At 34.4% G+C, this 12,207-nt stretch overlaps 1 protein-coding gene across 1 annotated transcript in view; it reads left to right on the forward strand.

The window, feature by feature from the left end:
- CFAP47 (cilia and flagella associated protein 47) overlaps nucleotides 1–12,207 on the forward strand; it is a 508,878-nt gene that overhangs the window by 194,052 nt on the left and 302,619 nt on the right. Inside the window, exons 31-33 of the mRNA XM_030933635.1 lie at nucleotides 3,329–3,410; nucleotides 4,338–4,466; nucleotides 9,076–9,268. Coding sequence (XP_030789495.1) covers nucleotides 3,329–3,410; nucleotides 4,338–4,466; nucleotides 9,076–9,268 — 404 coding nt within the window. The remainder of the gene's footprint in view (nucleotides 1–3,328; nucleotides 3,411–4,337; nucleotides 4,467–9,075; nucleotides 9,269–12,207) is intronic.

A 12,207-nucleotide genomic window follows, 5' to 3' on the forward strand; every position in this document is an offset into this window, starting at 1 on the left:
GAACTCAGCAATAAAGCCATTTGGTCCTGGGCTTTTCTTTATTGGGTGACTCTTTATTACGGCTGTGATCTTGTTATTTGTTATTGGTCTGTTCAGGTTTTGAATTTCTTCCTGATACAGTCTTGGTCAATTGTATGTGTCTAGGACTTTGTCCATTTCTTCTAGATTTTCCAATTTATTGGTGATAGTAGCTACTTGTGATCATATGAATTACTGCAGTGTCAGTTGTAATGCCTTCTTTATCATCTCTGATTTTATTTATTGTATCTTCTTTCTTTTTATCTTAGTCTGGCTAAAGGTTTGTCAACTTTGTTTATCTTGTCAAAAAAGCAACCTTTGTTTTATTGATTTATTTATTTCAGTTTCATGTATTTCTGTTCTGATATTGATCATTTATTTTCTTCTATTAATTTGGGATTTGGTTTGCTCTTGCTTTTCTCTTTCCTTAAGATGGAACATTAGGTTGTTAGTGTGAAGATCTTCTTCTTTTTGAAGTATGTACTTATAGCTCTAAAATTCCCTCTTAGTACTGCTTTTGGTATATTTGATAGGTTTTGATATATTGTGTTTCCAGTATCATTTATCTCAAGAATTTTTTCAATTTCCTTCTTGATTTATTCATTGACCCACTGGTCATTCAGGAGCACATTTTTAAGTTTTCATGTATTTGTGTAGTTTCCAAATACCTCTTCTTATTGATTTCTTGTTTTATTCCATTGCAGTCAGAAGCTGCTTGATGTAATTTTAAAGTTGAAATGTTTTAAGACTTGTTTTGTGACATAACATGTGGTCTATCCTTGAGAATGATCCATGTGCTGAGGAAAACAATAGGTATTCCACAGCCATTAGATGAAAACTTTTGTAAATATCTATTAGATCCATTAGGTCTATAGTGCAGACGAAGTCTGCTGTTTCTTCATTTTCTGTCTGGAATATGTGTCAAATGTTGGCAGTGGGGCTGAACTCTCCAGCTATTACTATCTTTTGGTCTATCTCACTCTTTACTTCTAATAATGTTTTCTTTATATATCTGGGTGTTACAGTGTTTGGTGCAAACATATTTACAATTGTTATATCCTCTTGCTTAATTGACCCTTTTATCATTATATAGTGACTTTCTTTGTCTCTTCTTATAGTTTTTGTATTGAAATCTAGTTTTTTTTTGATACTAGTATAGCTACTCCTGCTTTTTTTTACATTTCCATTGGCATGGGATATCTTTTTCCATCTGTTTATGTTCAGTCGTTGTGCATCTTTATAGGTGAAGTATGTTTCTTGTAGGCAACAGATCATGGGATCTTTTTTCATCCATTCAACCACTATATTTTGATTTAATAGTTTAATCTATTTACATTCAATGCTATTATTGATAAGTAAGGATTTACTTCTGCCTTTTTAAAAATCTTTTCTCATTGTCTTCTCTTTCTTCTTTCTTTTCTTCCTGTTTAACTTTAATGAGGTGATTTTCTCTGGTAATGTGATTTTGTTTCTTGCTTTTTATTTTTTGTGTATCCATCATGTTTTATGGTTTGTGGTTACCATGAGGCTTGCAAATAGTATCTTATAACCCATTATTTTAAGCTGATAACAACTTAACACAGTTTTCATAAATAAGCAAACAAAAAAGAAACAAGCGAAAAGAAAACTAATAAAGACTCTACACCTTAACTTCATCCCCTCACTTTTTAATTTTTGTTGTTTCTATTTCTGTCTTACTGTACTGTCTATGGCTTTGTAGTTATTATTTTTGATTGGTCAATTATTTGGTCTTTTTATTTAAGATAAGAGTAGTTTACACACTACAGTTACAGTGTTGTAATAATCAGTGGGATTTTTTGTGTACTTAAACTATTTCCTGTGAGTTTTGTACCTTCAGATAATTACTTATGGTTTATTAATGTCTTTTTCCTTCTGTTTGAAGTATTCCTGTTGGCATGTCTGGTGTCAGTGAAATCTCTCAACTACTGTTAGGGGTCTAGTAAAGTCTTTATTACTTTTTCGTATTTGTAGTATACTTTTACTAGATATTCTATTTTAGTGTAAAAGTGTTTTTTGTTGTTGTAGTTGTTTTTCTTCAGCACTTTAAATATGTCATATCACTCTCTCCTGGCCTGTAATGTTTCCACTAAAAAGTCTACTGCCAGACATATCAGAAGTCCATTATATGTTATTTATTTCTTTTCTCTTGCTGCCTTTAGGATCATTTCTTAAAATTTTTGATCTTTGGGAGACTGGTTGTTTAATGTGTTAAGATAGCCTTCTTTGGGAGTTTTATTATTAAATGCCTTGAAGTAGTCTTCTGTGAGTTAACTCTGCTTGGTGTTCTAAAATTCATTTGGATATTGGATGTTTGGATATTTATTTGGGATATTGATATATTTCTCTAGGTTTGGGAAGTTCTCTGCTATTATCTTTTAAATAAACTCTCTTCCACCATCTCTTTCTCTACCTCCTCTGTAAGGCCACTGACTCTTAGGTTTGCCCTTTTGCAGCCATCCTCTAGATCATGTAGGTGTACTTCATTGTTTTTATTCTTTCTTTTTTTGTGTCCTCTATCTATTTTTAAATAGACTGTCTTCAAGCCTACTGTTTCTTCTGCTTAATCAATTCTGCTATTAAAAGACTGATCCATTCTTTAGTATGCCAATTGCATTTTTCAACTCCAGAATTTCTACTTGATTCTTTTAAATTATTTTAATCTCTTTGTTAAACTTATCTGATAGAATTCTGAATTCCTTCTCCACATTATCTTGAATTTCTTTGAGTTTCCTCAACACAAGTATCTTGAATTCTGTCTCTGTAAGGTCACATATCTCTGTTTTTCCAAGAATGGTCCTTGGTGCCTTATTTAGTTTGTTTGGTGAGGTCATGTTTTCCTGGATCATCTTGATTCTTTTAAATGTGTATTTGTATTTGGGCATTGATGAGTCACAATTCGCAGCTGGCAAAACCAGCCAGACCTATATCTTTCCTTTATGGCTTAGAGTTCCCCCAGACCGCAGGTAGTTCCAGAGGTACTGTTCAGAGCAAGGGACTAGAGTTAAAAAAAACTAGAATTCCACCCCATGTTATATTGCACTGTGGCTGAGCTGGCGCGCAAACCATAGGACACTTTCTTTTCACTCTTCCCTCCCCTTTCCAAAGGCAGAGAAGTTTCACTCGGTAGCCACTGCCACCTCTGGCTAATTATATAACTTTTAAATTTGAAAAATAAAATGTAGCATATATAAAAATGTGACTATCGAAATATTTAACTGATGGTCAATGCAAATCATATATAGAACATGTATATTATATTATAATTTGAGTTTTTCTTTTTTAATTTTAGTGCTCAAGGAGGATGTATTTCACATATCCTGCCAGAATTTTTGCTTGAACCAGAAGATTATAAAAGGTGGATTGAAATTATGGTAAGAAAATATAATTTCTTGGAACAAGCCACACAGTTATTATTGTATGTACTGGTATTTGGCCTATGTTAGAATATCCTGTTTCAGAGTCCTTGAGTTTTATATACATAATATTATTAGGATCCTAATTTTTGGACAACCCATATGTTTTTGTACATTTGTCTAAAAATCTCTATGGAGTTCCTATGCAAAAATGATTACATGGCTTTCTTAAATATATAAATAATTACTACTTTGGAGAATTTATAAATGAAGACTAAGGTGGGGTTATGTAAATTTTATTCTTAAACTTTTAGAATATATGTTTATATTCTAAATTAGAATATAATTCTAAATTATATTCTAGAATATATATCCAAATAAGAGACTGGTTTTATTTCACCACCATGTGCCACTTTTCTTCTTCATTTTCAGGGGAAAATAGAAATGAAGCAAGTAATACATAGTTTTGTCATAATATATAGTTCACTTTGTGGAAACCTATTGAGAGGGGAGTGGTCTTTGAGGAGTCTGCAGGTTTGAGGCAACTATGGTTGTAGAACTCTTCACTATGCTTGCCATGTGATATGAGTAGAGAACCAGGTGCCTGCCTGTTCTTTGGCACTATGCTGAGGTCCTGTTGCCTTATCCAAAGGATGTGATTCTTTCTTGGCTCAGCAATCAGAATAACTTCGTATCTTGTTGGGCCACTTATTCTGCAGAATGATCTAGTAGGTGCATTGAATGAATAAATCTATGACCTAAATAAGAGACTGTGTGCTCCATAAAGTTACCTGTGATATTTTATATTATTGGCACATGGATAATTAGAGCTCTTGATTAAAGTACAGAAAAGGCATTCACATGTTTTGAAAAAAAAAAAAAAAAACTCATATGCTAAATTTGCCTTAAATTTTAATTAATGTTGTACTATTTTATTTCTTAAAGTCTTCCACTAATACGATGCCCGAGAGTTCCTGTACACCTAAGAAAAAATGTTCTATTGTTATAGAAATGTCTAAATTTGAAACCTGGAGTAAACGGGCATGGACAGATGTATTTCTACAGACATACAAGGTAATATTTCCACTATTGCTTGCTGCTTCTCTGTTGATTAATATAAATCATATATTACTTAAAGTATAGACAATGCTGCTATGAAAGATTCAAAACCACAGTGCCTTAAATGAGAGATTTTTTTTTATTGCTTTCTCATGGAACTGCTGAGATATGAGAGGGTCAAAGCTTCTGGAGTATCTCTTTCCTCCTCGGTACTTTCATTTATGGGTCTGATTTCTCTGAATAAGGAAGAGCAGGTAAAGGAGTACTGGAGGCAAGGAGTTACCTTTTAAGGATGTGACCTGAAAAAATATGTCTTTTTCATTTCAGATTCCATTAGGCAGAATTCAGTCACATAGTCACATCTAACTGCAAAAAAAGTTGAGAAATACACTCTCTGGAATGAGTAGCTACAGGAATATTCTAGTACTAAAAGGGAGAATTAACGAATGAGTACTGGTGAAAATTATTGTCTCTACATCTAATACACAGTAGTCTCTTGCTATAAAATTATATTCACTAAGATTCATAGAACTGTAGGCAAAAGCAGGTTTTTATGAAATTCTCGAACTTACACTCTGCCAAATTGCATTTGTGGGTAGATTAACATCGCATAAATTATACCTCTATACTCTATACCCTTATTGCATAAACAAGTCCTGGTTTCAGTCCATGAATAATTCCCTAGGTTTTCAAATATAGCACTATAGGTCTTGTCCACGAGGACCACTGGAGGCTTTTGTTCTGTCTTCACACTTTGCAACCCCAGATGGGTGAGCTGTAAGACTGAGAGTTAGAACAAAGGAGGAATTGAGTAGAATAAGGAATTAGCGACTCAAACGAAAGGGCAAAATTAAGATCTGAATAGTGAGTAGTATGTGTAAGACCCTGTCAATAAATTTTTTAATATTAATTCCTCACAACTGAAATCAGTTTAGCAATGAAGAAACTGAGGCTCACAGGCACACACGCTTTCTTTCAAGATCACATGAATTTGGCCATATGCAACAATTTGATGCAGGTAATGCTTATTTCTTCCTTGTTGTTCTCTGCTGTGGCCCAGGAGTCCAAAGCCTTCATGCTGCCACCTGGCAGTCGGAAGTCTCCTTTGGAGTCAGCCACCCAGATCTCCCTCTGGAGAGTTCCTTCTTCTGCGTAATTCCCGACTTGCTCCTCCTGTCCTCCTCTTTTTCACCATCAACCTGAACTATCTTTCTTACTGAATGTAAGAAGAGAATTCTTGTGGGAAAATTCATTTCATTTGGTGACTGGTTGTTAATGCTGGAAATATGATTTTTTGCACTGTTAGCCATATAGGGCCTACTCTGTTTCACCAGAAGCATGGTCTTGGGTTTGGTTTGATAATCAAAACTGTGAAACACAGTAGATTTTACATAGCAACATGTTAACTTAGTTTTAAGGAAGTACAAAAGATAGTTATAACACAGAATGCACACCAACAGTGAACCCAAGAGCTTGAGACTCAAAGCATAGCTTCCAGTGTCCCACTCACTTCACATTCATGTCAGAAGTGGTTACAAGAAGTGGAATATGGTGGGCAAGCGCCATTTCAATACAGGAAAACCTTCAAGTCTGAGAAATCTTTTCAACTTTCTAGTCCTGCGGCAACCTCAGAGTAATGAGCAATTTCTCATTACTCAATACAAAACACTGACAATGAGGTATGAGTGCTTGATCTGGTACACTATCCTCATCTGGATTCTCAAGTAACTTCAATGTCCTATAAATGTATTGCTATACATTTCTTTAGCTAACGAGGTTTAAAGAGACTCCAAATAAGCATTAAACCATTAGGCATCTCTAAATCTAAAGGAAAGATCATACATAAACTGGCAATTGATTCTTTTCTTTGGGTCAACATAAGCCTAGTCAAAAGGATTCTTCAGAACAAATCCAAATATCTCGTTAGTCTCAAAAATCCAGAGATTTTTATGGACAAGTAAAAAGGAAAATTATGTTTTCTAAGCCAATGGGTTAAAAGAACACATAATTTAAAAAGTTGTCATTAATAAACAATAAGCCAAATATAATAGCAAAGTTCATGTGAACCTGAAAGGGCATATGATAGGGGTAGGATAGCACTCAATATATGTAAGTGTATACTATTAGTAGTAGTTTTGTCATTGTTGTTTTGAAGTCTTTTAAATGTCCCATAGTGACTTAGTGGGATAGCCCAGGACTATGTTCTATTTTGTGGCCAATGTATTGACTTTAAAGGGTGCTATTACATTTCTTGTATAAAATCTTTAACAAAAATGAAAAATAATTTGAAACAATGTTTTCTGAGGGCATGAAAGAATTTCCTGAATATGGATCACGAAATATGATTTACCCAAATTTCATCTTAGCTGGCACAGCTCACAACACATTCTTGCATTGTGAGAATGTGTTACAACACATTCTGTAATTCTTACTCCATTCCTTCAACTCATGCTTGGTGTGGTTTGCATGTCAATGGATCAATAGTAACACTTACTGCCCCAGGTGTATTTGGATTTGCAAGTGATGGAGTCTTGTACTGTGTGTGCATTTTAATTCTTCATTTTATTTTTCTAGCAATTTAGTTTCAGAGTATTTTGCAAAACTGTCATTCTGTGGTAAAGAGAAAATTAGTAAGTTTTTTACCACCGGTAATTTCAGAAACACTGCTGTAGAATTAAGCACTCAGTGTAATGCCTCTTCCAATACTGAAGGTTACAACCGTGCTCCGTATGGGTCCATCATTAAATCTGTATTTTTAGTCAAGGGTCACTTGCAGATCTTGTCTTATTTGCAGAGTAGAAGTGACAGATGACAGATGAATCCTGAGCCAGTTCAGGTCATTAGTCGCAAACATATATCTCATCAGCTGTACTCAAGTAATTTATCATTTGGTATTTCCCAGAAATAAACAGAAATTGATGGGGGTCCTTTTCAAAGGCTTTAAATTGCATTTTTATAATACGTGAGATTTGAAATGTACTACTTCTAGACCACAAAACTGCCAGAAAGAAAGAAGGCAGTTCCATTAAACTTCTATACAAAATGCTAAAATGATGCAATTCACATATGCTAGATAAATAGCTAGCATTCAGAAATGGATTTTTTTGATCACATTTTAAAGTACTTCTTATAGTGGCAAAGAAAAGAACAGTTTTGGATGCTCATATGTATTTTAATAATTTGTATACTGTAGTTATTTGAAAGACTGCATGGCATAACTATGAACTACTTAGAAAGAGAGCACTTTTTTCCATTTACTATTAACATGTACTTGACTGTAAGAGTACTCATCTCAGGTTAGAGTCCCCTAAAAGCAGACGCTGAGACAAGTATTTTGAGTGCAAATCGTTTATTTCAGAAGTGCTCCCAAGAAGCATCAGTAGTAGAGGAGGAAATTAAAGCAGATCATATAATGAAGTCAGTAACAGTTGTGGTTTCAATCAGGTTTCTCTGTGGACAACTGAAGCTCAGTGCCACTGGGAACCAATAGGATACATTTTAGAACATGTCTCAGATTTATCTCAACTGACTGGTGAGGAATCTGGAGTAATTAACTACCAATTCCCTGTCTTTGGTAAGGGGCCATTGCTGGGGTCATTATTTTCTGGCACTCCTGCCTTGCCCTCTGTGAGCTGAGTGTGCTCTCATATGCCAGAAAGAAAAAAAAAAAAAATCCCTCAAGCAGAGACTTACAGGTTTTCATAATAAGCAAACTTCAGAATGTAAAGGTGGAACTAAGGAGATATGAGCAGGGTATCAAGAGTATCTTTAGAGCACATATGACTCAAATTGTTGTATTCATACCCATACCATTGGAAAACTGTCTATTAAAGGTTTGGGATAAATCAAGGAGCTGAACTTACACTGTGTACTCTAATGTGAACCAATGTTCCATTCGGAAACTCTTGAGATGTATATAGTGAGGTAGCAGATCACAAACTGTTCATCTCGTCTAGAACTTGTAGACAGTGGTTAGTAGAGTGTCACTTTGAGTAGCTCTGTATCATAGTGCTTTACTGACAGACACAGAGGTCTTTACTTCATCTTAGTATTGCTAAAATTATTTTTAAATTCAGTTGCATTGCTACTTAATAAAACATGGGGTGTACATGTAGTGAATGGTGATATGATGTAAATATACCACACTTTAAGTTATAGGGTAACAATATGTCAAATGACAAATTTTGTACACTTTTATCATCTTAAAACAGGCCTCTTAAATAAATGTAAGGAAATAATTTTTGACTTGGTAACTTACTTACTTTTACTTTGGCTTATTTTTCTAAGCTGCATCATCTGGTAAGGAAATAAGAAAGGCATCCTACACCCTTGTGTTTTAAATGAATTTACCTCCTAACCGAAATGTTCTTAAGTGCAGTTATGTTTTAAACGTACAATAAGCCTCTTGTAAATTATACAGTGTAGTGCTTTAAAGACTAAATACCACAGAAGCAAAAAGTTGTCCATTTAAAATGAGCATTATTGGGACACATCTGTTCTACTCTTTTACTTCTATTTGAATCCATTTAACCTTTATCTCCTGTCATGTTTTTTAAAATTTTCTCTTCAAATTTTTATTTGCTATCTTTCCATTTGTATCTAATAAAAGTTATCTCAATTTCAGGTTTTTGTTCTATCCCGTGTAGTACCATACTGCAGCAATAATATGCCCCCCAACTATGTGCAAAATACAGCAAAAGTCAATCCTTGTTTTGCATCCAGCAACATATATTCTGATTCTGAAAGAATTTTGCTTAGTTGGATGAATGTAAATTATGAGAATACTCGACATGTGATATGGAAAAACTGTCACAAAGGTGAGAAGTGATTTTTTCTTTAAACAAATTATTGCAAATTGTAGTGTGATGATGGAGAAGGAGCCATGGACACATAATCCACTCAGAATCCATGGATTCTAGACCGCTCTCCAACATTTACTTTCTGTTCTACAAAAATGATGCCTCCTTAACATCTTCAAGATATGTTTCCCCACATGTAAAATGGAAATAATAAAAGATGCTTCTTTAACTTATTTTGAAGAATAACTGATTTTAAAAGCATATGGAGGAACTCTAGAAATGAAAGCCTTAATCATTGCTGATATTTTCAACTGTATAGAGTATTAAATATATAGGTGACACTGCTCAAACTTAGTACATAACTAGTTGAGATAAAGTAAAATCTTCTAGAAAACATCTCACATGTCATATGAGGATCATGTTGGAAATCACTAAGAGTGATAATGCTTCATGAATTCTTTGGAGGGTAGGTCATATTAGGCATTTCGCAATGAAATTAGAAAGACATTTTACATCCTTGTGTTTAAAATGAATTTGCATTCTAACAGAACTGTCCTTAAAATGCAGTTGTTTTTAACTGAGTCATAAGCCTCTTGTAAATTATATAGTGTGGTGTTGAGACATGTTGGTGTTCACAGACAGTAGTAAGAACAGTACGCACAGTCATTGTTCCTTTAGCTTCAATTCAACTCCTTTCTTCCAAGTACATACAAACCTGTTGTGTTTAGAGTAGACTGTTTTGGGCCGGGCGCGGTGGCTCAAGCCTGTAATCCCAGCACTTTGGGAGGCCGCGACGGGTGGATTCCGAGGTCAGGAGATCGAGACCATCCTGGCGAACACGGTGAAACCCCGTCTCTACTAAAAAATACAAAAAACTAGCCAGGCGAGGTGGCGGGCGCCTGTAGTCCCAGCTACTCGGGAGGCTGAGGCAGGGGAATGGCGTGAACCTGGGAGGCGGAGCTTGCAGTGAGCTGAGATCTGGCCACTACACTCCAGCTCTGGGCGACAGAGCGAGACTCCATCTCAAAAAAAAAAAATAGAGTAGACTGTTTTTTAACATGAAATAACTTTTTAATATCCAATGTGCAGAATTTAATTCAAACTTTACAAGTAAGGGGAAGATTAAGAGTTCAGTTTAAAAATGAGACTTTGAATTCTGATTGCCCTTAAATTGAAGGTGTTATTTTAGAAAACATTCAAGAAAACACCAAGATTGAAAAAGATATATCGATATGTTGGTATTTGAGAATGGCAAACGTAGAGTACTGTATTACTTTCTAATTGACATGCTGAAAATATCAAAATTTATATCTTATAAAAATGTATTTGCCTCATTAAAATACAAAAAACAAAGTACAAATAAATAATGCTAAGGTGAACTACACAAAAACACATAAAAATTGGTTTGATTATTGTAGAGTAACACTTTGACCAGGGTGTCATAAAATATGTGCATGTATTAAAAATTAGCATGTTAATTTGTTATAAAAGTATTATGGTTCTAATTTTACCAACACAGTGGCCTATGCAAGTTAATTCAAAGATTTTGCTTCATTTTTTCCAAATAATATATAATAGGCATTTACCTCTTTGCTGTTTTTTAACACACCGAGTCCAATGGCTTTACAAAGCCTTTGTGCTTCCTGTTCCCTTTGACTAGAGCATTATTTTACCAGATATCTTCATGGTTTCCTTTCTCTTTTCATTCAAGTCATTGATTAAATGTCACCTTATCTGAGAAGGTTTATCAGTATCTTCTCTAAAACAGCACATCCTTCAGTCCTACTCTTTCCTGCTCTATTTTTATTCTCAATAGCACTTTTTAAATATAAATGTAATTGTAAACATAAATGTATTTGTTTATCATCTGTGTCGTCCAGTAGAATGTGACCTTCTGAATAAATTAGACAATATTGTTCCATGGCTAATTAGGAATGTGACCTTCTTAATTAGCCAAGGAACAATCTTGTCTCATTTATTCCCAGAGCCTAGAACTGTGCCTAACAAAATAACAGACACATACTGTCTTAGCTTTGTCCTGGTATAACAGAATACCATAGACTGGGAAATTTATAAAGAATAGAAATTTATCTCTCACAGATCTAAAGGCTGAGAAATCCAAGATTAAGATACAGGCAGGTTCTATGTCTGATAAGGGCTGCTCTCTGTTTCCAAGATGGTGCCTAGACGATGCACACTCCAAACAAGAGGAACACTATGTCCTCACATGGCAGAAGGCAAAAAAGAGGTAAACTCCCTCCATCAAAGAACAATGTATTATTCAGCAGTAAAATGAAGTGAGCTATCAAGTCATGAAAAGACATGGAGAAAACTTACAGATGTATTACTAGGTAAAAGGAGCCAATTTGAAAAGGCTACATACTGTGTGGTTTCAACTATATGACTTTCTGGAAAATGTAAAACCATAGAGACAGGAAAAAGATCAGTGGATACTAGGGGTTAGTGGGGAAGGAGTAATGAATAGGTAGTGTACACAGGACGTTTAAGGTAGTGAAACTACTCTGTTTGATACTATAATTGTGAATACATGTCATTATACATTTGTTAAAACCCATAGAATGTATAATATTAAGAGTGGGTCCTGATGTAAACTGTGAACTTTGGGTGATAATGATTTGTTAATGTAGGTCCATCAATTGTAATAAATGCACCACTGCAGTGCAAAAGGTTGATGGTGGGGGAGGATTGTGTGTGTGGTAACTCTCTGTAACTTCTGATTCATTTTGCTGCAAACCTAAAAATGCTTTAAAAAACTGTCTATTTAAAAATAGTTTAGTAATACATTTTTTAAAGCAAAAAATAACAATTTCATTGTTAGACTCATTAAGCAATATGTCTAATAAATCTGAATCCATTGCTCTGATGACTGTACAGTATAAAAGTCCTTCAGAAAATTCATAAACTTCAGTACATTGCAATTTATGTAAAATTATTTG

This window comes from Rhinopithecus roxellana, chromosome 7, assembly GCF_007565055.1.
Source record: "Rhinopithecus roxellana isolate Shanxi Qingling chromosome 7, ASM756505v1, whole genome shotgun sequence".
Lineage (NCBI taxonomy): Eukaryota > Metazoa > Chordata > Mammalia > Primates > Cercopithecidae > Rhinopithecus > Rhinopithecus roxellana.